The sequence below is a fragment of the Dendrobates tinctorius genome, unplaced genomic scaffold (genome assembly GCF_039654945.1).
Source record: "Dendrobates tinctorius isolate UK_male_01 unplaced genomic scaffold, ASM3965494v1 ptg000011l, whole genome shotgun sequence".
In the NCBI taxonomy this organism is placed as follows: Eukaryota; Metazoa; Chordata; class Amphibia; order Anura; family Dendrobatidae; genus Dendrobates; species Dendrobates tinctorius.
Genome location: NW_027361679.1, coordinates 85079456 through 85106996, shown reverse-complemented (window position 1 = coordinate 85106996; position 27541 = coordinate 85079456). Strand labels below are relative to the sequence as shown.

General features: G+C 47.1%; 1 protein-coding gene across 2 annotated transcripts in view; it reads left to right on the top strand.

Moving 5' to 3' along the window:
- ZAP70 (zeta chain of T cell receptor associated protein kinase 70) overlaps positions 1-27541 on the top strand; it is a 258830-nt gene that overhangs the window by 105847 nt on the left and 125442 nt on the right. For both annotated transcript variants that reach the window (XM_073544114.1, XM_073544107.1), the window contains 2 exons: positions 902-1040; positions 5297-5378. In XM_073544114.1, coding sequence (XP_073400215.1) covers positions 902-1040; positions 5297-5378 — 221 coding nt within the window. The remainder of the gene's footprint in view (positions 1-901; positions 1041-5296; positions 5379-27541) is intronic.

Sequence of the window (27541 nt, the reverse complement as noted above, 5' to 3'; positions counted from 1 at the left end):
TATTCATGTGCCATCTAATAAAAAGTCGGTCAGCACTCTCCCAATTTATACGCTCGTCTGTATGAGCCCATGGGTGGTTGTTACAAAATATAACAAAGTCTCCCGATTGTGCTGTAGGGTGGTGGCCCGGACTGGGGGGGTGGTCCCTCTTTATACCACGCACAGACGTCACAGACACCAGATGGAGGCAGATTTTGGGTACAACAGGTCCAAGTTTATTTCCAGCCGTCCGTCTGACGGCCCCAGCAATACACCGCAATTCCTTCACGGCCCTCTGTTTCCAGGCCCCAGTACACACACACCGTACTTTCACTTGAGACATGGATACACACACCGTCCCTTTTTCAGCTTAGTAACGTTCCTGCCAGTTTGGTCACTGTGGCCGCCTTAGGCCTGTACACCAACAGCAATTTTACTGGTCAGCTGTCGTCATCAAATTCGGTATGCTTTCCCTTGGGACCTCGTCTGTACTGCGATACTTTGTGTCAGGACCACCCCCCTGACTTCTTTCCTCCTCAGTCCCCTGGTTTAGCTCTCCTCACAACACACAATTTGTCACAGACTTCTCGTCTCTTGAGCTTTTCCCGGGGACTGGAACTTTCTGGAACCCTCCTGTCAAATTTATAACTTTCCCGGTTCCCTGTAACTCTGCCCCCATGACCAACGGTTTCTAAAGCCCTAGGCTGCTGTCAAATCCTGAACTCGCACTCCCCCTGCCATCTTGTGGTCATCCAGGGTTCTGCACTTCATCTACACTGTTCAGCTGTTTCCCTTCTCTTCTATCATAACTGACAAGTCCGTCCATCCGTCAGGTCACCTTCCCTACAGTGCAACCAATTTTTTTTAGATATTAAGTTTGTTCAGATTATTTCCAATAATCATTTTTTTCCATTTATTATAGAGTAAGAGAGAGGAAAGAACCCGGCACATTTGCCCTGTCAATAGTTTATGGAAAAACAGTTTATCATTATAGAATTGATCTTGACAAGTCTGGGAAGTATTCAATACCTGAAGGCACAAAATTTGATACATTGTGGCAGGTAAGTCTAAGCATATTATTGTTTACCGATTTACTGAGTTGGCTTTAGCTGTTATAATTCTATGGGGCTCTACTGTGGGGCCCTAGTATGCCTCCAACTTTTGTAACTTAATTAGTCTATGTACTGTGAGTCAAAGAATTGAGCCTGTATTGCAAAGTGTGCATGACTCTAGTGTGGAGCTACATGGACTTGTTCAGCCTCTGGTATATACAGTACATGATGTCTACAGATGGATGAAGAGTGGCATGTAAAAGTTTGGGCACCCCTCGTCAAAGTTACTGTTATTATGAACACTTGAGCAAGGTGAAGATTAAATGATCTCTAAAAGGCTTAAAGTTGAAGAAGACACAATTCCTTTGCATTTTAGGCAATATACAGTATATACTTTCATCATTTAAATTTTAAAAATAACAAAAAGGAAAATGGGCAGATGCAAAAGCTTGGGCAACCTGCATGGTTAGCAGCATCTACTTTTGAAAGTATTATAGCTCGTAAAAGCTTTATGTAGCTAGATAAGAGTCTTTCAATTCTTGTTTGAGGGCTTTTCATCCATTGTTCCTTGGAAAATTCCTGGGTTGTCTTGCATGCATTACTATAATGAGGGCTAGACACAGATTTTCAATGATGTTTAGATCAGGAAACTGTGAGGTCCATTATAAAACCTTGCACCTTTTGAGATAGTCTACTGTGGATTTTGACATGTGTTTAGGATCATTATCCATTTGTTGAAGTCATCTTCTTTTCAATTTTAGCTTTTTTACAGATGGTGTTATGTTTGCATAAAGAATTTGTTGAAATTAATTGAATCCATTCATCCTTCTGTGAAATGTTCCCCGTGCCATTGGCTGCAGTACAACCCCAAAGCAAGATTGATCCACTCCCATCATTAATGTTTGATGAGATGTTTTTTTCATGAAATTCGGTGCCAATTTTTTTTCTCAACACATACTTTTGATCATTGTGGCCAAAGAGTTCTATTTTAACCTCATCAGTCCACAAGACTTGTTTCCAAAATGTATCAGGCTTGTTTAGCTGTTCTTTGGCATACTTATGACTCTGAATTTTATGGGGAGGATGCAGGAAAGGTTTTCTTCTGATGACTCTTTCATGAAGGCCATATGTGTTCAGGTGAACAGTAGAGCAGTTTACCATAATTTACCTCTCTTGCATTCCTACGAGCAGCTCTCACTGAAATTTTGCTTGCTCTTCTAAACCTTATCTTGACCTCCACTGTTCCTGTTAACTGGCATGTCTTAATTACATTTCAAACTAAGGAAAAGGCAACTTGAAAATGCTTTGCTATCTTCTTATAGCTTTCTCCAACTTTGTAGGCCTCCACCATTTTAATTTTCCAAAGGCTAGGCAGCTGCTTAGAAGAACCTATGACTGCTGTTGCTTGGCACAAGGTTAGAGGAGGCTGGGTTTTTATAAAGCTGGGAAATTTGCTTCACCTGGCCTTTCCTAACAATGATAATGAACAAGCCATAATCCTAACAGGCTAATTAAGATCTCAAACCCTGGTCAAAGTTATCTGAGCACACAAATCTCCAAGTGTGCAAAAACTTTTGCATCGGCCCATTTTCCTTTTTGCAATTTTTTAAATGTATATCCAAAAATCAGAGGCAGCACACTATTTAAAGTGAAAAAAAGAGCTTCTGTTTATCAGCCCATCATGGTGACATTACGGTTCAGAAGTGAGAACCCTTTTCAAGCTATATGTATATATATATATATACACTCACTGGCCACTTTATTAGGTACACCATGCTAGTAACGGGTTGGACCCCCTTTTGCCTTCAGAACTGCCTCAATTCTTCGTGGCAGAGATTCAACAAGGTGCTGGAAGCATTCCTCAGAGATTTTGGACCATATTGACATGATGGCATCACACAGTTGGCGCAGATTTGTCGGCTGCACATCCCTGATGCGAATCTCCCGTTCCACCACATCCCAAAGATGCTCTATTGGATTGAGATCTGGTTACTGAGGAGGCCATTTGAGTACAGTGAAATCATTGTCATGTTCAAGAAACCAATCTGAGATGATTCGAGCTTTATGACATGGCGCATTATCCTGCTGAAAGTAGCCATCAGATGTTGGGTACATTGTGGTCATAAAGGGATGGACATGGTCAGCAACAATACTCAGGTAGGCTGTGGCGTTGCAACGATGCTCAATTGGTACCAAGGGGCCCAAAGAGTGCCAAGAAAAAATTCCCCACACCATGACACCACCACCACCAGCCTGAACCGTTGATACAAGGCTGGATGGATCCATGCTTTCATGTTGTTTACGCCAAATTCTGACCCTACCATCCGAATGTCGCAGCAGAAATCGAGACTCATCAGACCAGGCAACGTTTTTCCAATCTTCTACTGTCCAATTTCGATGAGCTTGTGCAAATTGTAGCCTCAGTTTCCTGTTCTTAGCTGAGAGGAGTGGTACCCAGTGTGGTCTTCTGCTGCTGTAGCCCATCTGCCTCAAAGTTCGACGCACTGTGCGTTCAGAGATGCTCTTCTGCCTACCTTGGTTGTAACGGGTGGCAATTTGAGTCACTGTTGCCTTTCTATCAGCTCGAACCAGTATGCCCATTCTCCTCTGACCTCTGGCATCAACAAGGCATTTCCGGCCACAGAACTGCCGCTCACTGGATTTTTTTTCTTTTTCGGACCATTCTCTGTAAACCCTAGAGATGGTTGTGCGTGAAAATCCCAGTAGATCAGCAGTTTCTGAAATACTCAGACCAGCCCTTCTGGCACCAACAATCATGCCACGTTCAAAGGCACTCAAATCACCTTTCTTCCCCATACTGATGCTCGGTTTGAACTGCAGGAGATTGTCTTGACCATGTCTACATGCCTAAATGCACTGAGTTGCCGCCATGTGATTGGCTGATTAGAAATTAAGTCTTAACACACAGTTGGACAGGTGTACCTAATAAAGTGGCCAGTGAGTGTATATATATATATATATATTTATATATATATAAAATCTTTTTTGCCTAAAATCCAAAGGAAATGTGTCATTTTTAATTTTAGGCCTTTTAGAGATCATTTCATCTTCAACTGCTTAACTGTTCACAATAATACTAATTTTGACTAAGGGTGTTGTAAAGTAGCGCTCGCCGAGTGTATTGGGGGACCCTCACTTGGCAGCACATTCATGTCAAAGAGGAACACTTTCCGTTAAACAGTCTATGTGGTTTATTGAACGGCAACATATAAACCATATAAGGCAACACAAAGAAAACAGTGTTGTATCAGATAGATCAGTGTTCACATTAGAGCTCCGTTCTCTCAGTTCTGAGGCCACACAGGCTGTGCCATGTCCAGTAACAGGCTCTATAGCCTCAACGAAGTTATTTCCCCCTGTCTGGGGTTACCTCTGAGGAGCTCCTGCTCCAGATGCTGACTCTGGGTTAGTACTTTCTCCCTGGGAAGCGGCCGCACTGGGCTCACCGATCTGGACAGTGCCTTATTCACTAGGCCGCCCCACGGTTCCAGAACCACAGCTGGGCAGTGGCTTCCCCAAATGCAGGCCATCACAGACTCTGCTCACACATGTGGCTGGTCCGAGTGCTGTTCAGGGATCCGTCCCTACTCCCAGGGACTCCCAACACACCGGCCTCACCAGATCCAAGGTCACAGCAAGTGCTATTCAGGAGGGCAGCACACCTTCCAACACCTAGACCCTCCAGGACCTTCCACCCTGAACTATTCAGGTACACACTCTCCCATGTGACCTACCCTGGTCACCTTATATGGTCTGTAGTCACGCCCACCGGATCATATGGCTATGACCTCACTAAAGGTCTTCTTACACGCACAGCCATACACACACACAGGCTTTACTTTGGGCATTCAGACACATGCCCCTGGATGGGTTTGTAGGTGACTGGTCCCACCCATCTCACCAGCCACCTGGAAGCTCTCCCTAATACACTGCAGCAAACCCTCAGCAGTACCTCTGCTGATCAACACATGTTCCAGCTTCCATCACAAGACATCCACCCTTGTAATACATATTGGCCATTCACAACCCTGCCGCTCACTATTTCCCCATCACAATAAAGGAAACGCCTGCATGCCTGTCCTGGGAAACCCATACAGCGCCCCCTAGCTGTCACAGGGGTCACTGCATCACAGTGCACAAACTTTTACTTTCCACTGTGGTATGTCAAATATTCATGCTCATTTTATCATAAAACTTGTGGAGCTATAGCCAACATATAATACATCTATTGTCTTTTTTTTAAGCTTGTGGAGTACTTAAAACTCAAAAGTGACGGAGTTATTATAGTGCTAAAGGAGGCATGTTCAAATGGCAATGCAGTAACTGGTAAGTCAGAAAAACTTAGGACCCGATTCATCAAAGCTTTAATGCCAGTATTCTGATGTATAAAGTTTAGAAAAATTGCATAATTTTGATGCAATTCGAGGCTACACTAAATTTTAGTGTTTTAGCGATATTTTCGACAAGCTCCGACAATGTGGTTGGGGCTTGTTTGGGACAATGGCGTGGCTACTCCACAAATCGTACTCCAGCAGGGATTGAAGACCTGTACACCACTTGTTTCATGCTCCTCATTCATGTATGCCACTTCATGAATCAGGAGCATCTGACTCCAGCCCATCTCCACATCAAGACTGGTGTGAACAACGCTGGTCTTGATAAATCGGGATCTTATAGTTTTGATAAAATAAACTATTATGTTTCATATATAGCCTGCAAAACAAAATGTGTATTAACTATTAATCATTTAATAACCTGGAGTTTTTAGTTTATGTGCTTTCATTTTTTCCTCCTATTGCTTTAGATTGAGATTTTATTTTGCTGTAAATAGAGCAATATGAGGAATTGATTTCAACGGGACAAATTGTTGTTTTGAATGATACTCCTCATTTAATCATATAATGTACTGGAAAATATGAAATCAAATTCCCTCTGAGGTGAAATTGTAGCTTCCCCCTACACACATACACACACACATGCGTGCACACGATTCTTTCATTATTTATTGGATTTTGCTCTTACAACGTTCATTGTGTAGTACAAATTATCTGATAACTAGAGATGAGCGACTTTGCCTTTTTTCGGGTCGAGTCAGGCTTCACAAAACCCGACTTTCGCAAAAGTCGGGTCGAACGCAATCGGCCGATTATCGTGAAAAGTCGAAGGCCGAATGAAACACGAAACCCAATGCAAGTCAGTGGGGAAGAAAAGTCAGCAGTGAGTGGAGGACAGGAAACACACCTACAGTGCCCATTTTAATGCCAAAAACATCAATTCTTATTACTTAAGCTTGTCAACCTTAATTTACTTTATAATAATAGGCATTGAAAACTGGGGGTTATTTGGCTAAAGTTGTGGGGGGAAGGGCTGGCTCCAGATTTTCGTGGCCCCAGGGCCAAAGAGTGTCACTGGGCTCCTTTAACACATGCCACCATTCATGATCCTCTGATATGGCAGAGAAATAGCGGTATAGTACAATGAAAAATACTTCACTTCTTACATCACATGACTGATATCCATTTAAAATTCTCCAATAGCTCCAAAAACGGACAGTATATTACTCCATACAGTATTATGGCCACCGCATAGTGCACCATACAGAGTAATGAGGCCCATATATTTCTCCATACAGAATCATTGGTCCCATATAATGTTCGATACAGTATATAATGAGCTCCACATAATGCTACAGTATATGTTGGTCCCCATGGATGAAGCTCCACTGTCTTATGGGCCCAAATAATGCTCCATATAAAATGGGCCCCATTTCTAATGCTCCAGTGTATAATGGGCCCTGTAAATGCTGCTCCAGTGTCTGATGTCCACCTTTGGAATGCTCCAGTGTATGGTGGGCCCCATATATCATTCTCCAGAGTATAGTGCTCCCCAAAAATTGCTGTCCCAACATTGAAAACAATTAAATAAGTCTCCTCGCTAGGGAATCCCTGTACTCTAGACTCTTCGTCGTCCCCATCTTCCATCTCTCTACACTTGAACTGTTTAGGCAGAGTACGTACAGACGTGATGTCATCACGCTCTCTGACCAGAATGTCACTGCCAGGAAATGCGGAAGACATCACGGTGGTGGAGCAGGTAGCAGGGAGAGGTAAGTATTTCAACTTTGCAAGTGCTGTGATCCTGAGCAGGCAGGGGGGGCCCACTCCCCCTCATAGTACGGCGGTGTGTCTGACGGCGGGTGGTGGGCCCTCCCACCGGCAGAGACACTTTGGCGTACTATGAGGGGCCCTGTGCCAGTGCCGTCGCCCATGAGTATGCCCCCCCACCTGCTCAAGGAACCTGCACTTTCATCTGCACCTTCCTCTTTGTCACCGTGTAAGGTGGTATAGTATGCAGGAAGGGGAACCTGAGTTTCATCAGGGTCGGATTCTGGCTGTGTAGAGTGCAAGGGGAATGTAGTGGTCTGGGTCAATGTACCAGCAGAATCATCTAGCAGTGGCTGGGCATCAGTGCACTTGTGGTGCCCCCAGGAGTACGGTCGCCACAGTAGCATTACCTTCTTCCTAGGGAGTGCGATGTCATGCTTGGGAGCAACGAAGGATCTCTCTAGCAGTTAAACCAACACACAACACAGTTCCCACTCCAGGCCAGCAGGGAGACCTCTGAACCTGACTGCTGAGGAGCTGCTCTCTGTGGTCAGGAGGAGGGAAGTTAGGGCAGTCTGTAAAGGGAAGGGGAAGTGTGTGGACGTGAGAAGGGGAGCTGGAGGATGAGCAGAGTTAAGGCTCACTCCTAGCTGGAGCGCATGGTCCGGATTCCGGTCTCCGAGTTTGTAGGGACACTGACGGTCCTGCAGCAGAAACCGGAGGAAGTAGCAGCTGTAAATGCTCTGTTCCCAACTAAGGCTCGGAGGACCCAGCTGCAACGTGTGTGAGCCAGAAGGAAAAGGCTATGGCTGCCTGCCATACGAGAAAGTTCCAAAAGAGAGTCAACAGGGGGAACTTCAGTGAACTCAGTACTGCGAGTACCTCAGATAAGCGCTAGAGCGGAGGCCACACTACCTATCTGCAGAGAGAGAATTCCTAATTTACTTCCAGGCTGATCAACTCCTTCTCCATCTGTACTCTGGGTCCTGGCACTAACCAAGTACAGGTAAAGGAACTGCACGACTGTGTCTGTCATCTTTCTCCTGCACCTGGTGCACAGCTCTGCTACATCCTGCACTGCACACTATCTACCAACTCTTTAATCTGCCCTGCGACTACAGCCCTACCTGTGCAGGGCTTCTACATCTTAGCTGCACCACAACATCTGTCCCAGAGAAGCGACACTGCAGCGCTGGTCAGTCTGATCAGAAACCACAGGTGGCGTCACGTATCATTCACCTATAAACGTTATTTACCCCTTTGCATGGATGCCCAGGGCCACAGACCGGGTCACCACCACCGTGACACATCCCTCTGAGACACTGGCCCGGTACTGATTAACCCCACTGCCCTGGCTGGAGACCCACACTCCAAGTCATTTTCATCTTGGACTGGGGAATTCACGATTTGACTTGATAACCCAGGCATGGTATGTGATAAAGAGCTACATGGACTAATGTGAAGTGTGGCCTGCTGCATCATTCACTTTTGGTGGGGGTGAAGGACACAAGGAAAGGGGTTCTTCCTGACCAGGAGCCAGCACTTGATGACTCAGTGCTTGCATTTTTTTGAAACTTCAGAAGAGGAGGGCATATTAGCTGGAGTCTGTTTCAGCAATGTAAGCCAAAACCGGTTCCTGATGCTCCCGCTTTAAAAGCGGTTAACCTACTCCCAGAAAAGGTAGCCTTCCAGGCCTTCCGGAGCCAGACCATGACGCAGGCTCAACACCTCCTGCCTTAGCTGCTATTGTTGCTATTTTCCCACTACCAACAGATGCACCACCACCATCAGTACCAGCTGGCCCCCCCACGCCCAGTCCACGGCCTCTTCCACCATACTTCCAAATTTTGGAGAAAATGTACCCAAAATAACATCAGATATATGGTACTGTATCAGAAGCGTACAGCTGTTTACAGTCAAAGGATAATTGTAAATCTCCATATATATTTCATGAGTCACACAGAGACGCTCACAGGCTCAGTGTGGATTAGACAAGAATATAAAAAGTAGAAAAAGGGTACAGTATCATTAGATAGCAGGTATATATAGTATAGTTTAAACATTCTAAATCTCCGTATATATTTCAGGAGGCGGAAACAGACGCTCTCAGGCTCAGTATGGATTACAACACAATATAAAAAGCCGTAAAACGGTAATGGATCTGAAGCGTACAGCTGTATACAGTGTAGGGGTCATTGTCAATCTCAGTATTTATTTCCAGAGTCAGAAACTCTCACTTGGTCAGTTTGGATTAGACCACAATATATAAACCAGTAAATGGGTAATGTATCACAAGCGTAGAGCTGTTTACAGTGTTGGGGTAATTATCTACATATAAATTGCAGGAGTAACCCACAGACTCTCACACGCTCAGGATGGATCACACCACAATATAAAAAGAAGATCCGCAAGAAATAATCACACATGTGGGCCAATGTTCCAGGTGTCAATGATACACTTAGATTGGTGGGTGGAGGAGGACTTTCTGGCAGAAAGGGTACAGTATCACCAGATACCAGGTATATATAGCATAGTTTAAACTTTAAAAATGTACATCTATATATCAGGAGTAGTGTTGAGCCACCCCACTAGTGTTCGAGTTTGGTTCGGTTCGTCGAACAGGAGGCAAGTTCGTCGAATGTTCGTTGAACGTTCGACGAACACCGTCAAACCCCATTGAAAACAATGGCAGGCAAACACAAACATATAAACACCTAGAAAACACATACAAGACACCTTAAAAGGTGTCCCAAAGCAGACAAAATGCTCAGAAGACACAAATAACATATGGAAAAGGGCAACTACATATAGAAAAGAGGTGGAGGAGTAAAAGGAGGAGGAGGAGACACAGATTAAGGCATGTCATACCCTTATAAAGTCAAGAAAGGCTGGAATAAAAATCTAAAATACAAAAAAAATTCTAAAATTCTAAAATCGAAGACGATCATATACCGTCAGACTTCCACCATAAATTATGCCAACTGCCGATCGGGCGGCGTTATTCCCATGACACTCCGAACAGTGTCCATGAAGGCAAAGTGTTAGGTTTACGGGGGCAGTATGGTTGCAAAGCTGAATCTTAAAGGAATGCCCAGAAGAGAACCTCCACAAGGAGTGGAGCCTGCGGCTTTATTGGAATCCACACGGGCAACCTCAACCATGCCAGCCACGGAAAAGATGGACAGATTGCAAGCTTTCTGGATTCTGTGGGTGGTGGTGCATGGCCGTTTTTAGTTGTGCTAGCGATTTGTCAGCTTAATTCCGTTAACAAACGAGACTCCGGCATGCCCCCGTGGTCCGCGTCCAACTTACTAGAAGGATACGCGAGGCTCTGGCACGCGAGATCGAGCAATAACAGGTCTGTCATGCCCTTACATGTCCGGGGCTGCACGCGCGCTACACTGAAAGGACCAGCATGTGCCGCTTACAGGTGCGGATAACCCGTTGAACCCCGTTAGTGATGGGGATCTGGGATTCCAGTTCTTCCCCGCAAACGAGGATTTCCCAGTAAGTGCAGGTCAACCGAAATTCCAGAATTAGGCCTAAAGAAAGAATGTGCAAAAGTTAAGTGTACAAACCACAGGTGCTGTAGCTTGCTTAACAGCTGGGCTCCTCTGCTGAGTAGCACACAGTTCTTACATAAACAGGCGGCATAGCTTGGTTCACGGGTGGGCAACTCTGCTGAGCAGCAGACAGTGCTTACATAAACAGGCGGCATAGCTAGGTTCCCGGGTGGGCTCCTCTGCTGAGCAATAGACACAGGTACTAGGCCCAAAGTATTGACTGGGCTAAATGGAGTTAAAAAATGGTTCTAACATAAACAGGTGGCACAGCTTGGTTCACGGGTGGGGTCCTCTGCTGAGTAGCAGACAGTGCTACAAGGCCCAAAAGGATTTCCTGGACAAGATGCAGTAAAAAATTATTAGAAACACACACGGTGTAGCTCCTTGACAGGTGTACTACACCGCTGGCTACCAGACACCGCTACTATGCCATGAAACTGTCTATTAACATTGAAAAGCATTATTAATGTGAAAATAAAGTTATGCTTTTGGTGAACGAACCGTTCTCGAATGGAACCTCGAACAGCCGAATTTTAAGCAAAGTGTTCGAGTTCAACGAACGGCTCGAACACCGCCCAAAACAGCTCGAATTTGAACTTGGCAAACAGTTCGACTCGAACACCACTCATCTCCAATCAGGAGGCATACTCAGACGGTCTCAGGCCCAGTATGGATTTGACAAGATTGTAGAAGTTGAGAAAGGGTACAGTATCACCAGATAACAGGTATATATAGCATAGTTTAAACATTAAAAATCTCTGTGTATATTTCCGGAGTCCGACAAAGACACTCACAGCCTCAATATGGATTAGACCAGAATCTAAAAAGTAGAAAAAGGGTAATGTATTCGAAGCGTACACCAGTATACACTGTTGAGGTATTTTTAAAACTTCATATATATTTCAGTCTCAGTAAGACAGTCCAGACTCTCTGCAAGAGGAAACGAGATGGATACAAGTACAGACGGAAAGTCGAGTGATTGCAGAAATTTTGGAATTACTAATCACAGGAAAAACTCCTGGGAGAATTCTCAGAGGTGATGCTGACCCTCAATTACTTTGTCTGTGGACACAGCAAAAACAGTTCTTTGTGAAGAAAGGGTTGCTGTATCGCAGTACCGTGGATCCCATCCCCGTTACTCATCTCCATCAAATTGTGATCACAGGGAGAGATGTAGACATGGTCCTCACTGCCTATCATGATCTGTTAGGTAACTTCTATTGCATTGGCATGAGAGAACACATTTAAAAATATGGGCAGGAATGTCACACGTCTGTGAGTAGGAAAACTGTGAAAGCTGATGATAAACCACCACTGCATCTCATTGTGAGTCGATGTCCATAACAAATGGAAGCCATTGATCATCTCAAGATAGAGCCCAGCAGGACAGGGCATAGCTACGTCTTAACCATCATCTATCTGTTCACCAAATTTGTTGTGGCAGTCCCAGTGAAGGATTTAACAGGCCAGACTACACAGCGGTGGAGCAAAGAGAGGTAAGTATTGCAAGTGCTGGGGCCCTGAGCAAGCAGGGGGGCCCACTCGTGGGCGGCGATAGTAGCACAGGGCCCCTCATAGTCTGCCAGTGAGTCTGATGGCGGGTGTGCACCCACACCATCAGAGACACTTGATTGTACTATGAGGGACCCTGTGCCAGTGCCGTCGCCCAAGAGTGGGCCCACCCACCTGTCCAGGGCAACGGCACTCGCACGGGTGCGTGGGCCAGTTGGTGACTCCGGCCCTGGGGGGGAGGCAGCCCAGTTAAGGAGGTTGAAAAAATGGCATCTGTTGATGTTGGACATTCAGCAGCTACAAATGGAGGAATTGGAGAAGTCCGAGGAAGAGGAGGACAAAAGCGAGCCATTTTTCTGGCAACCTACAGTATGTGTCAGCAGGGGAAGGTGGGACAAAATCCTTTGAAACCCATGCATGGTTCATTTTAATGAAGGTTAGATCATCAACATTTTGGGTCGACAGACAGGTCCTTTTTTCTGTCAGGATTGATCCAGCAGCACTGAAGACTTTCGGATAGCACACTAGCAGCAGGGCAAGCGAGCTCCTATAAGGCATATTGTGCCAATTCAGGCCAGTTTACAGGCCCAATAGTCAAAGGGGAATGACCTGTGAGGGAGAACATCGATATGGGAGAAGAAGTAGTTTGTAACCATAGTTGACAACTGCTGTCTCCTGTCACTTTCCATCGATGCAGTATTACCAGTCGTGTGAGCGGTACTTGAAAAATCAGTCCACAACATGGTCATGAAACCCCTGTCTCCAACGCAACTTCAGATGTGTGCACCATGAACACCTCTTTCATGTAACCCCCTACGGCTCGTGTGAGAACCATCACCGCTGCTGTGTGCTGGGAATGCCTCAAACAAACGGTTTACCAGAGTTGCTTGTTTGTTAGCCAATATTAACTCTAGGCTCTCCTGTGGCATGATGTTTTTTAATTTGCCTTTATAGTGTGGATCCAGTATGCTGGCCAACCAGTAGTCGTCATTAGAGTTGAGCGAAACAGGTCGAAAAATTTCAAAAGTCGCCGACTTTTGGCAAAGTCGGGTTTCATGAAACGAAACCCGACCCTAGGATGAGGTCGGCGACTTAAGCGCCAAAGTCGCGTTTCAAAAGTTTGTTTTGCGCTCTTTTTCAGCCAATCAGGATCCACGGACACTGTGGGCAACGTGATGACATAGGCAGGGGTCACCACCATCTTTCAGAAGGGCATGCAAGTGATTGGCTTGCTTTGGTGGGCATCACAGGGGGTATAAAAGGGCGTGCACGCCGACCGCCATGTTACTTATGCTGATCTCAGAATAGGGAGAGCTGCTGCTGCTGCTGATTTTGTAGGGAGAGCGTTAGGCAGGGAAGGAGACACCAAAAGCTGCTTCTGCTGCTAGCGATTTTGCCTGTACAACACACCAGTCACTGTGTGTGCAGTGCAAGTGGAGGCTATATTTTGCTGGATCAGCGGTGTTGGTTGTTAGGCTGCCTTCTAAGGCTTCCTGACGGCTGCATTGCTGTTTACCCACTGCTCTGCAAACTGCTTTTTTAAAAGCAATCCCAATTTTTTTTTTGTCCTGGTGAGGTACTGAGCGTGCATTTTTTCACACCATACAGCGGTGCACACTCCTCACACAGTACCGTGTAACGGCTGTTATCACAGCCACAGTGAAGCTATCTGTGTGTCACTCTGTAAGGATAAGTCGAGGACATGTTCCGTTCTTACAGACCTGCACCTTCTAGTTTTGTCTAGCTTTCAAACAGTTAAATATATTTGCTGTTTGATCACATTCAAAACTATAGAGAGACAGCGTGTGTCAGTCCGTATACTTAAAAGACACGGAGCTTGACAATTTTACGTACACCGGACAGCCGTGTACGTGCACGCTCCTCTCTCAGTACCGTGTAACGGCTGTTATCACGGCCACAGTGAAGCTATCTGTGTGTCGCTCTGTAAGGATAAGTCGAGGACATGTTCCGTTCTTACAGACCTGCACCTTCTAGTTTTGTCTAGTTTTCAAACAGTTAAATATATTTGCTGTTTGAACACATTCAAAACTATAGAGAGACAGCGTGTGTCAGTCCGTATACTTAAAAAACACGGAGCTTGACAATTTTACGTACACCAGACAGCCGTGTACGTGCATGCTCCTCTCTCAGTACCGTGTAACGGCTGTTATCACGGCCACAGTGAAGCTATCTGTGTGTCGCTCTGTAAGGATAAGTTGAGGACTTGTTCCGTTCTTACAGACCTACACTCTAGGGAGATTCCTATTCTGCCCAATTCTATATACACCTTGTAGTTTGTCATACACTAGCCAATTTCTGCCTGTGACATAGCGCTGTGATATTCACTGGGCCTCACACAATGCAAAAGTGTCCAGTGTCCACAAGTGTGTGCTGAAATTCAAAATCTCCGTTATCCTCTAGTGACATTTTTCACACCTGTGACATTAAGCCTGTGACATAGCGCTGTGATATTCAGTGGGCCTCACACAATCCAGTAGTGTCCAGTGTCCACAAGTGTGTGCAGAAATTCAAAATCTCCGTTATCCTCTAGTGACATTTTTCACACCTGCGACATCGAGCCTGTGACATAGCGCTGTGATATTCAGTGGGCCTCACACAATCTAAAAGTGTCCAGTGTCCACAAGTGTGTGCAGAAATTCAAAATCTCCGTTATCCTCTAGTGACATTTTTCACACCTGCGACATCGAGCCTGTGACATAGCGCTGTGATATTCAGTGGGCCTCACACAATCTAAAAGTGTCCAGTGTCCACAAGTGTGTGCAGAAATTCAAAATCTCCGTTATCCTCTAGTGACATTTTTCACACCTGCGACATCGAGCCTGTGACATAGCGCTGTGATGTTCAGTGGGCCTCACACAATCCAAAAGTGTCCAGTGTCCACAAGTGTGTGCAGAAATTCAAAATCTCCGTTATCCTCTAGTGACATTTTTCACACCTGCGACATCGAGCCTGTGACATAGCGCTGTGATATTCAGTGGGCCTCACACAATCCAAAAGTGTCCAGTGTCCACAAGTGTGTGCAGAAATTCAAAATCTCCGTTATCCTCTAGTGACATTTTTCACACCTGCGACATCGAGCCTGTGACATAGCGCTGTGATATTCAGTGGGCCTCACACAATCCAAAAGTGTCCAGTGTCCACAAGTGTGTGCAGAAATTCAAAATCTCCGTTATCCTCTAGTGACATTTTTCACACCTGCGACATCGAGCCTGTGACATAGCGCTGTGATATTCAGTGGGCCTCACACAATCCAAAAGTGTCCAGTGTCCACAAGTATGTGCAGAAATTCAAAATCTCCGTTATCCTCTAGTGACATTTTTCACACCTGCGACATCGAGCCTGTGACATAGCGCTGTGATATTTAGTGGGCCTCACACAATCCAAAAGTGTCCAGTGTCCACAAGTGTGTGCAGAAATTCAAAATCTCCCCTGTCCTATAGACAACTTGTACCTTGTTTTACATTACTATATAGTTTGTTGGATTTTGTCTACATTTCTACCAAAAATGAGGAAGGCTGGTGGAAGAGGCCGTGGAATTGGGCGGGGGTTGCCAGCTGGTAATGATGGTGTTGGTGGTGGATCTGATGGTAGTGGCAAAAGCAAAATAGGACCGAATGCAAGAGGTGTTGAGCCTTCGTCATCGTCTGGCTCCACAAGGCCTCGAAGGCTTAGTTTTCTAGGAGTTGGCAAACCGCTTTTAAAGCCAGAGTTTCAGGAAAAAGTTTTGGCTTAAATTGCTGATTCAGCCTCCAGCTCTATCGCCTCCTCTTCTGAAGTTGTAAAAAATAAAAGCACTGAGTCGTCATTGGAGGCTCATGTTCATGAACCACACCTTTCCTTGTGTCCTTCACCCCAACCAAGAATGAAGGATGACGCAAGCCATACTACTGATTACTCCATGGAGCTGTTTTCACATACCATGCCTGGATTATCAAGTGAAATGGTGAATTACCCAGGCCAAGATGAATCTGACATGGAGTCCACTGATGCACAGCCACTGATAGATGATTCTGCTGGTACATTCACTCAGAGCACTACATTGTCCTCGCCGTGTACAGAGCCAGATTCTGACCCTGATGAGACTCAGGTGTCCCTTCCCGCACACTATACCACCATACACGGTGACACAGAGGAAGGTGCACATGACATAGAAGAGGAGGTGATGGATGACCCAGTTGTTGACCCAGATTGGCATCCATTGGGGGAAGAGGGTGCTGCTTCCAATAGCTCAGATGAGGAGGAGGAGCATCCACAGCAGACATCGACATCGCAACAGCTGTTATCTGGCAGGCCCGGAGCACTCCAAAGACAGGTTCCAAAAATCAAAAGAGTTGCTGGACAGCTTGTCCAGAGGGTCAAAATATCACAGCGTGCTAGGCCGCAAAATGTCTGCCAAAGTAGGAAGAGTGCAGTGTGGCATTTTTTTGAACAAAATCCTCATGATCAGGCCAAGGTTATCTGTAGGAAGTGCGTAAAGACCTTTAGCCGAGGGAAAAATCAGAAAAATTTGAATACCAGTTGCATGCTTAGACATTTAACCAGCATGCACTTGCAAGCGTGGACACAACACCAAACCTCAAGTACCACATGTGCAACTGATCACAAAGAAGGTAGTCAGCAACGCTACATTGTTTCCTCCACTGTAAGCCCACCGGTTAGCACAGCAGCAAATGATGAGGTGTCGTTGCAAGGCCACAGCAGTCAGGGAATCCCACTGTTACATCAACGAAAGACTGAATCTAGGCCATCAGAAAGAACACCAACTCCATCGCCATCATCAACCTTCTCTCAGTCCGCCCTGTCCACCGCTACTTCCACCATATGCAGCTCTCAAGTCCAGCTCACCCTCCCAGACACTATGAGCAGGTCAAGAAAGTACTCAGTCTCTCATCCGCGTACACTGGGTTTGAATGCCCACATTGCCAAACTAATCTCGTTAGAGATGATGCCCTATCGGTTGGTGGAAAGCGCAGCTTTCCGCGAACTCATGGCCAATGCAGTACCATGCTATGACCTACCCAGTCATCACTTCTCTCGCAAAGCCATCCCAGCCCTCCACCATCATGTGAAAGACCGCATTGTCCATGCACTCAAGCAGTCAGTGAGTGGAAAGGTGCACCTCACAACTGATGCATGGTCCAGTCGACATGGCCAGGGCCGTTACGTGTCCATCACTGCGCACTAGGTTAATGTGGTGGATGCAGGGTCCACAGGGGACAGCGGTGGTGGGACAGTGCTGCCTAGCCCACGGTATAGGAAACAGTTGGCTGTAGGCGTTCGACCCTCCTCCTCCTCCAGAAGCGAAAGCTCGTCCACAGAGCGCAGTCGTACGAGCACTCCATCTGCAGCTGCCACTGTTGCACACGTGGTGTCCCCCTATCAAGCAGCTAGTGGAAAGCGTTAGCAGGCTGTGTTGCAGATGATGTGTTGGGCGACAGACACACCACCGAGGTGCTGGCCGAGTACTTTCAGCGACAAACTGAGTCATGACTGGGCAGTGTACATCTTGAGGCAGGCAAGGTAGTTAGTGATATCGGCCATAATTTTGTGGCAGCCATAGCCCTTTCAAAACTCAGCCACATACCTTGCTTGGCTCACACCTTGAACCTGGTGGTGCAGTGCTTCCTCAATAATTATCCGGAGTTAACAGCCCTGCTCCAGAAGGTGCGAAGACTGTGCGCGCACATCCGCTGGTCGCCTGTACACTCCATTTGTATGCAGAAGCTGCAGCGATTGCTCCACCTTCCCAACCACCGCCTCATTATCGACATTGCAACAAGGTGGAACTCCACCCTGCACATGGTTGAGCGGCTGTGCGAGCAGAGGCAGGCCATAATGCATTTGTGGGAGGATACACGGCCAGGCATTTTGAGAGCAGACATGGAGTTGACAGGTGTGCAGTGGTCAAAGCTGAAAGACCTCTGTAAAGTCCTTCAGTGTTTTGAGGAATGCACACGGCTGGTAAGCGTAGACGTCATCCTAAGCCATCCTAAGCATGAGCATCCCACTTATGCGTCTGCTCATGAAACTTTGACGCACCTTAAGGAGCAGGCGTCTGCAGCCAATGTTGACAAGGAGGAAGAGGTGGAGGGAATCCTTGATGACATTCAGCCATTGTCTGCTCAGGGACCTCTCCTGGGCGAGGTGGAGGAAGAAGAGGAGGAGGAGGATGATGATGGGGATGATTACTTAGGGGAGGAGGATGCATCTCGTGGGGCAAGTGAAAATGTTGGCGTGGCAAGGTCTGATACAGGGTTTGTGCGTGACTGGAGGGATGTGGATTTGCCAGAAAGTGCTCCTCCACCCAGCACTCGCAGTGCATCATTGACACCGGGAACATTGGCCCACATGTCAGATTATGCCTTGCAGATCCTAAAAAGGGACCCACGCATTGCCAAAATGATGAACGATGACGACTACTGGTTGGCCAGCATCCTGGATCCACGCTATAAAGGCAAATTACAAAACATCATGCCACAGGAGAACCTTGACCTAATATTGGCTACTAAACAAGCAACTCTGGTTAACCGGTTGGTTGAGGCATTCCCAGCACACAGCAGCGGTGATGGTTCTCACACGAGCCGTACGGGCCGGGGGCAGCTTGGCAGAGGTGTTTGTGGTGCACACAGCAGAAGTGGCGTTGGAGACAGGGGTTTCATGACAATGTTGTGGACTGATTTTTCACGGACCGCTCACACAACTGGTAATACTGCATCGATGGAAAGTGACAGACAGCAGTTGTCAACTATGGTTAACAACTACTTTTCCTCCCATATCGATGTTCTCCCGCACAGGTCATTCCCCTTTGACTATCGGGCCACTAAACTGAACACCTGGCCTGAATTGGCCCAATATGCCTTACAGGAGCTCGCTTGCCCAGCTGCAAGTGTGCTATCGGAAAGAGTCTTCAGTGCAGCTGGATCAATCCTGACAGAAAAAAGGACCCGTCTGTCAACCCAAACTGTGGATGATCTAACCTTCATTAAAATGAACCATGCATGAGTTTCCAAGGATTATGTCCCACCTTCCCTTGATGACACATAGGTTGCCAGAAAAATGGCTTGCTTTGGTCCTCCTCCTATTCCGCAAACTTGACCTATTTCGCCTTTTGCAGCAGCTGAATGACCCACATCTACATATGCCACTTTGTAAACCTCCCTAAGTGGGCGGCCCCCCCCATGGCCGGTGTCACCACCTAGCGCACAAAACCGTGCGAGTGCCGTTGCCCTGGACAGGTGGGTAGGCCGACTCTTGGGCGCGGGCACTGGCATAGGGTCCCTCATAGTGCAATCGAGTGTCTCTGACAGTGGTGGTGCACACCCGCCGTCAGACACACCGCCGTACTATGAGGGGCCCAGTGCCAGTACCGACGCCCACGAGTGTGCCCCCCTTGCTTGGGCGGGGCCCCAGCATTTGCAATGTTTACCTCTCCCTGCTCCTCCGCTGTGTAGTCTGGGCTGTCAAATCCTTCAATGGGACTGCCACTACAAATTGATTGAACTGAAAGATGATGGTTAAGATGTAGCTATGACCTGTCCTGCTGGCCGGGCTCTAGCTCCAGATGATCAGTGGCTTCCATTTTTATGGACGTCGACTCACAATGACATGCAGTGGTGGTTTATCATCAGCTTTCACAGTTTTCCTACTCACAAACGTGTGACATTCCGGCGCACATTTCAAAATGTGCCCTCTCATGCCAATCAAATAGAATCGCCTACGGCCTGTGTCTTCTGTCTTTTGCACTCCAAAGTTACGTGACAGATTATGATAGCCAGTGAGCACCATGTTTACATCGCTCCCTGTGATAAAAATTGGATTGAGATGAGTAACAGTGATGGAATCAACGGAAGTGCGATACAGCAAGACTTTATTCACAAAAAAATGTTTTCACTGTCTCAACACACAAATTAATTGAGGGTCAGCATCGCCTATGAGAATTGTGACGGAAGTTTTTCCCGTGAATAATAATTCCTAGATTTTTGCAATCAATAGCCTTTATGTCACTAATTGTATGCATCCCATTTCCTATTGCGGACAGGCTGGACTGTATTACTGAGATATATATGAAGATTTAAAAATAACACCAAAAGTATATAGTTGTGTACGCCTCAAATGCATTTCCTTTTTTCCACTTATTAGATTGCTGTGTAATCCATACTGAGAATACGGAGATTTTACATGTTTAAACTATGCTATATATACCTGCTATCCAGTGATAAAGTACCCTTTCTCAACTTTGTACAATCTGGTCAAATCCATACTGGGCCTGAGAACATCTGAGTCTGCCTCCTGATCTATAGACATATATTTTTAATGTGTAAACTAGGCTACATATATACGTGTTATCCTGTGAAACTGTACCCTTTATCAACTTTCTACAATGTTGTTGAATCCATACTGGGCCTGAGAACGGCTGCCGAGCTGTTAAGCAAGCTACAGCACCTGTGGTTTGGACACGTAATTTTTTCAGGAATGACGGTTAGGCCTAACTCCGGAATTGCGGTTGACCTGAACTTACTGGGAAATCATCGTTCGCGGGGAATAATCTGAATCCCAGATCCCCATCACTAACGGAGTTCAACAGGTTATCTGCACCTGTAAGCGACAAAAGCTGGTCCTTTCAGTGTAGCGTGCATGCAGCCCCGGACATGTACTGGAATGCTAGACCTGTTATTGCTCGATCTCACGTGCCACAGCCTCGCGTATCCCTCTAGTAAGCTTGACGCGTACCGCGGGGCCATGCCGGAGTCTCGGTCATTAACGGAATAAAGCTGAGAAATAGCTAGCACAACTACAAACGGACATACCACACCACACATAGAATCGACAAAGCTTGCAATCTGTCCATCTTTTCTGTAGCTTGTATGGTAGTGGTTTCCCGGGTGCAGTCCAATTAAGCCACAGGCTCCACTCCTGTTGGTGCCCTTTTGGACATTCCTTTAAGGTTCAGCTTTGCAATCATACTGCCCCCGGGAACCAAAAACTTTGCCTTCAGGGACGCTGTTTGGAGGTTCGTGGGAATAACGTCGCCCGATCAGCAGTCGGCATATGGGTCGCCCTCCCAGGGCTGTGGGGTACTCGGTACCGGGCCGGTGTCATTGGGATGTGTCACAGCAACGGTGACCCGGACGGTGGCCCTGGGCACCCATGTAAATGGTGTGGTATAATGGTAAAGAGTTTATATAGATGTAGCGGTGCTGGAATAACTGTAGGACACCAGAGCGTGCAGTTCCAAAGCTTTACTCACAGTCTGAAGGTTACACAGATGCCTGACTCCGTGCTGTGTCCTCCGGGTCAGGACCTCTGCCAACCTCCGGGACCAGAATGGAAAGCTCCCTTCCAACACTCCGCCAACATGTACCTTCCTGAACGTCTCCTTTCTAGCGCTTGTGGGGGAAGCACTCACAGGACCGTGGTTAACTGAAACGCCTCCTGTCTAACAGATGTTCCTCAGACTTTACTTGTATGGCAGACAGCTGTAGCCTTTTCCTTCTGCGTCGCACACGTCGATGCTGGGGCCTCCGAGCCTTAGTTGGGTACAGAGCATTTATAGCTGCTACTTCCCCGGTTTCTGCTGCAGGAAAGTCAGTGTCCCTACAAACTCGGAGACCGGAATCCGGACCATGCGCTCCAGCTAGGAGTGAGCCTTAACTCTGCTCATCCTCCAGCTCCCCTTCTCACGTCCACACACTTCCCCTTCCCTGCACAGAGTGCCCTAACTTACCTCCTCCCGACCACAGTGAGCAGCTCCTCAGCAGTCAGGTTCAGAGGTCTCCCTGCTGGCCTGGAGTGGGAAATGTGTTGTGTGTTGGTTTCACTGCTAGAGAGATCCTTCGTTGCTCCCAAGCTTGACAACACACTCCCTAGGAGGAAGGCAATGCCACAGTGGCGACCGTACTCTTGGGGACGCCACAAGTGCACTGAGGCCCAGCCACTGCTGGATGATGCTGCTGGTACATTGACCCATACCACTACATTCCCCTCGCACTCTACACAGCCAGAATCTGACCCAGAGGAAACTCAGGTTCCCCTTCCCGCATACTATACCACCTTACACGGTGACAAAGAGGAAGGTGCAGATGAAAGTGCAGGTTCCTTGAGCAGGTGGGGGGGCATACTCATGGGCGATGGCACTGGCACAGGGCACCGCATAGTACGCAAAAGTGTCTCTGCCGGTGGGAGGGCCTAAATAGCCAAGTGCAGTGAGATGGAAGATGGGGACGACAAGGAGTTCAGAGTAGTGCAGGGATTCCCTAGCAAGGAGACTTATTTAATTGTTTTCAATGTTGGGACAGCAATTTTTGGGGAGCACTATACTCTGGTGAATGATATATGGGGCCCACCATACACTGGAGCATTCCAAAGGTGGTCATCAGACACTGGAGCAGCATTTACAGGGCCCATTATACACTAGAGCAGTAGAAATGGGGCCCATTATATATGGAGCATTATTTGGGCCCATAAGACAGTGGAGCTTCATCCATTGGGACCAACATATACTGTAGCATTATGTGGAGCTCATCATATACGGTTTGAAACATTATATGGGAATAATGATTCCGTATGGAGAAATATATGGGCCTCATTACTCTGTATAGCGCACTAAGCGCTGGCCATAATACTGTATGGAGTTATATACTGTCCGTTTTTGGAGGTATTGGAGAATTTAAAATGGATATCAGTCATGAGATGTAAGAAGTGAAGTATTTTTCATTGTACTTTACTGCTATTTCTCTGCCGTATCGGAGCATCATGAGTTGTGGTATGGGGTGCTCTTTGGCCCTGGGCCCACGAAAACCTGGAGCCAGCCCTCCCCCCCACAACTGTAGCCAAATAACCCCCATTTTTCAGTGCGTAACTAGTATTATGAAGTTAATTAAGGTTGACAAGCTTAACGAAACTCGACCCTAAAAAAACAAAAGTCGCTCAACACTAGTCGTCATAGTTCATCATTTTGGCAATGCGGTGGTCCCTTTTTAGGATCTGCAGGGCATAATCACACATGTGGGCCAATGTTCCAGGTGTCAATGATGCACTGCGAGTGCTGGGTGGAGGAGCACTTTCTGGCAAATCCACATCCCTCCAGTCAAGCACAAACCCTGTACCTGACCTTGCCACGCCAACATTTTCTCTTGCCCCCTGAGAAGCATCCTCCTCCCCTAAATAATCATCCCCATCATCCTCCTCCTCATCCTCTTCCTCTTCTTCCTCCACCTCATTCAGGAGAGTTCCCTGAGCAGACAATGGCTGACTGTCATCAAGGCTTCCCTCCTCATCCTCTTCCTCCTCAGCTGCACACGCCTGCTCCTTAATGTGCGTCAAAGTTTGCATGAGCAGACGTATAAGTGGGATGCTCTGCTTATGATGGCGTCGTCTGCGCTTACCAGCCGTGTGCATTCCTCAAAACACTGAAGGACTTTACAGAGGTCTATCAGCTTCGACCACTGCACACCAGACAACTCCATGTCTGCCCTCAAACTGCCTGCCCGTGTATCCTCCCACAAATGCATTACAGCCTGCCTCTGTTCGCACAGCCTCTCAACCATGTGCAGGGTGGAGTTCCACCTTGTTGCAATGTCGATAATTAGGCGGTGCTTGGGAAGGTGGAGCAATCGCTGCAGCTTCTGCATACGACTGGAGTGTACGGGCGACCGGCGGATGTGCGAGCACAGTCTTCACACCTTATGGAGCAGGCCTGTTAACTCTGGATAATTATTGAGGAAGCACTGCACCACCAGGTTCAAGGTGTGAGTCAGGCAAGGTATGTGTCTGAGTTTTGAAAGGGCTATGGCTGCCACAAAATTCCATTCGTTATGACTAACTACCTTGCCTGCCTCAAGATGTAGACTGCCCAGCCATGACTCAGTTTGTCGCCGCAAATAGTCGGCCAGTACCTCCGCGGTGTGTCTGTTGTCACCCAAACATATCATCTTCAACACAGCCTACTGACGCTTACCACTAGCTGTTCGATAGTGGGACAGCTCGTGTGCAACACTGGCAGCTGTGGATAGAGTGCTCGTGTGACTGCACTCTGTGGAAGAGCTTTCGCTTCTGGAGGAGGAGTAGGAGGAGGGTCGAACGCCTACAGCCAACTGTTTCCTATACCATGGGCTAGGCAGCACTGTCCCACAACCGCTGTCCCCTGTGGACCCTGCATCCACCACAATAACCCAGTGCGCAGTGATGGACACGTAACGGCCTTGGCCATGCCTACTGGACCACGCATCTGTTGTTAGGTGCACCTTTCCACTCACTGATTGCTTGAGTGCATGGTCAATGCAGTCTTTCACATGCAGGTGGAGAGCTGGGATGGCTTTTCGAGAAAAGAAGTGCCGACTGGGTAGATCATAGCATGGTACTGCGTATGCCATGAGCTCACAGAAAGCCTCGCTTTCAACCAACCGGTAGGGTATCATCTCTAACGAGATTAGTTTGGCAATGTGGGCGTTCAAACACAGTGTACGTGGATGAGAGGATGAGTACTTTCTTGTGCTGCTCAGAGTCTCTGGTAGGGTGAGCTGGACTTGAGAGCTGCATATGATGGAACTAGCGGTGGACATGGCGGACTGAGAGAGGGTTGGTGATGGTGATGGTGTTGGTGGTCTTGCTGATGGCCTAGATTCAGTCTTTCATAGCAATAACATTTTGATTCCCTGACTGCTTTGGCCTTGCGACGACACCTCAACATTTGCTGCTGGTGGTGTGCTAACCGGTGGGCTTACAGTGGGGGAAGCGATGTTGTGTTGCTGACTACCTTCATTCTGAGCAGGTGCACATGTGGTACGTGTGGTTTGGTAGTCCGTCCACACTTGCCAGTGCATGGTGGTTAAATGTCTAAGCATGCAACTGGTATTCAAATTTCTCAGATTTTTCCCTCAGCTAAACGTCTTTGCGCACTTCTTACAGATAACCTTTGCCTGATCATTAGGATTTTGTTCAAAATAGTGCCACACTGCACTCTTCCTACTATGGAAGACATTTTGAGGCCTTGCACGCTGTGCTAATTTGACCATCTGGCCAAGCTGTCCTGCAATTCTTTTGGTTTTTGTAACCCGTTTTTGGACTGCTACGGGCCTGCCAGCTAACAGCTGTTGCGATGTCGATGCCTGCTGCAGATCCTCCTCCTCCTCTTCTGAGCTATTGGCAGCGGCACCCTCTTCCCCCAATGGATGCCAATCTGGGTCAACAACTGGGTCATCCATCACCTCCTCTTCAATTTCATGTGCACCTTCCTCTGTGTCACCGTGTAACGTGGTATAGTATGCGGGAAGGGGCACCTGAGTTTCATCAGGGTCAGATTCTGGCTCAGTACACTGTGAGGACAATGTAGTGCTCTGAGTGAATGTACCAGCAGAAAAATCTAGCAATGGCTGTGCATCAGTGCACTCCATGTCAGATTCATCTTGGACTAGGGAATTCACGATTTGACTTGATAACCCAGGCGTGGTATGTGAAAAGAGCTCCACGGAGTAATCTGTAGTGTGACCTGCCGCATCCTTCCCTTTTGGTAGGGGTGAAGGACAAAAGGAAAGGTGTTGTTCCTGACCAAGAGCCTCGACTGACGACTCAGTGCTTTTATTTTTTGAAACCTCAGAAGAGGAGGTGATAGAGCTGGAGGCTGTGTCAGCAATGTAAGCCAAAACTTGTTCCTGAAGCTCCGGTTTTAAAAGCGGTTTACCTACTCCCAGAAAAGGGAGCCTTCAAGGCCTTGTGGAGCCAGACGATGACGCAGGCTCAACACCTCCTGCCTTAGGTGCTATTGTGCACGTTCACGGCCTCTTCCACCATACTTCCTCATTTTTGGGAAAATGTACCCAAAATATCACCAGCTATATGGTACTGTAAAACAAGGTACAAGGTGTATATAATATTGGGGAGAATTTGAATCTCCCTAGAGATTTTAGGAGGCTGAACAATTATCTCAGGCCCACTATAGATTACACCTCAATTTAACAGGCTGAAATTGGCTGGTGTATGACAAAGTACAAGGTGTATATATAGTATTGGGGAGAATTTGAATCTCCCTAGAGATTTTAGGAGGCTGAACTATTATCTCAGGCCCACTATAGATTACACCTCAATTTAACAGGCTGAAATTGGCTGGTGTATGACAAAGTACAAGGTGTATATAGTATTGGGGAGAATTTGAATCTCCCTAGAGATTTTAGGAGGCTGACAATGATGCTCTCAGTCCAAGTATGGCAGCAGGCAGCCTAATAAGCAGGACTGCTGCACACAAAAGTGTGGAAAAATGAATGCTTGGTAACTGTGCAGAGAAGAGGAAGAAAAGTATTTTTGCTTTTAAAAAAGCAGTTTGCACAACAGTGTGCAAACAGCAATGCAGCTATCAGGGAGCCTTATAAGGCAGCCTAATAACCAACAGAGCTGATGCACAAAAAATATAGCCTCCCCTGTCACTGCACGCAAAGTGTTGTGTTGTACAGTGGAAATCGCTACCAGCAGAAGCAGTTTTTTTTCGTCTTCCCTGCCTAACGCTCTCCCTTATTCAGAATCAGCAGCAGCAACCTCTCCCTAATGCTAAGATCGGCAGTAGTAAGATGGCGGTCGGCGTGCACGCCCTTTTATAGCCCCTGTGACGTCACACAAAGCAAGCCAATCACTTGCATGCCCTTCTCAAAGATGGTGATGACCGCTGCCCATGTCATCGCGTTGCCCACAGTGTGCGTCCTCCATCATTGGCTGAAAAAGGGCGCCAGAAGCATCAATTGAAGCGCGACTTTGGTGCTCCGGTCGCCGACCTCGTGGCCGACCTCACGCTATGGTCGGGTTTTGTTTCATGAAACCCGACTTTAACGAAAGTCGGCGACTTATGAATTTGACCGACCCATTTCACTCAACTCTACTGATAACATCATTCTCCAGGTCAGACTGATACCAAGGCTGAAATCTGTTTTTTACGACCCATTGTCACACTGCAGCAGTGCAGGTAAATGCAGAATAACGTAAACTCCACTAGATGGCAGAAGAATGGAAAGAGGGCTGAAATTCTGCTCAGAGCAGACCAGCAAAACTGCGGTGAGGTTACCACCAGGTGGCAGCAGAAAATTCAGACAAGCCGGGTCGATACCAGAGAGTAGCGTAGTACCAAGGGGAATCCCAAACACAGAGTCAGAGGAGCGCCAAATGGTCAGTACCTGTCCGTAGCAGAAGTACCTGAAGGAAGAGACAAAATCAGGTCAGAGCCAAAGCAGAGTCAAGTACCGGGGAATCCAAAACACACAGGGACACAAGAGTCGGGACGGGTATGAGAGGAGTGCAAAGACACAGG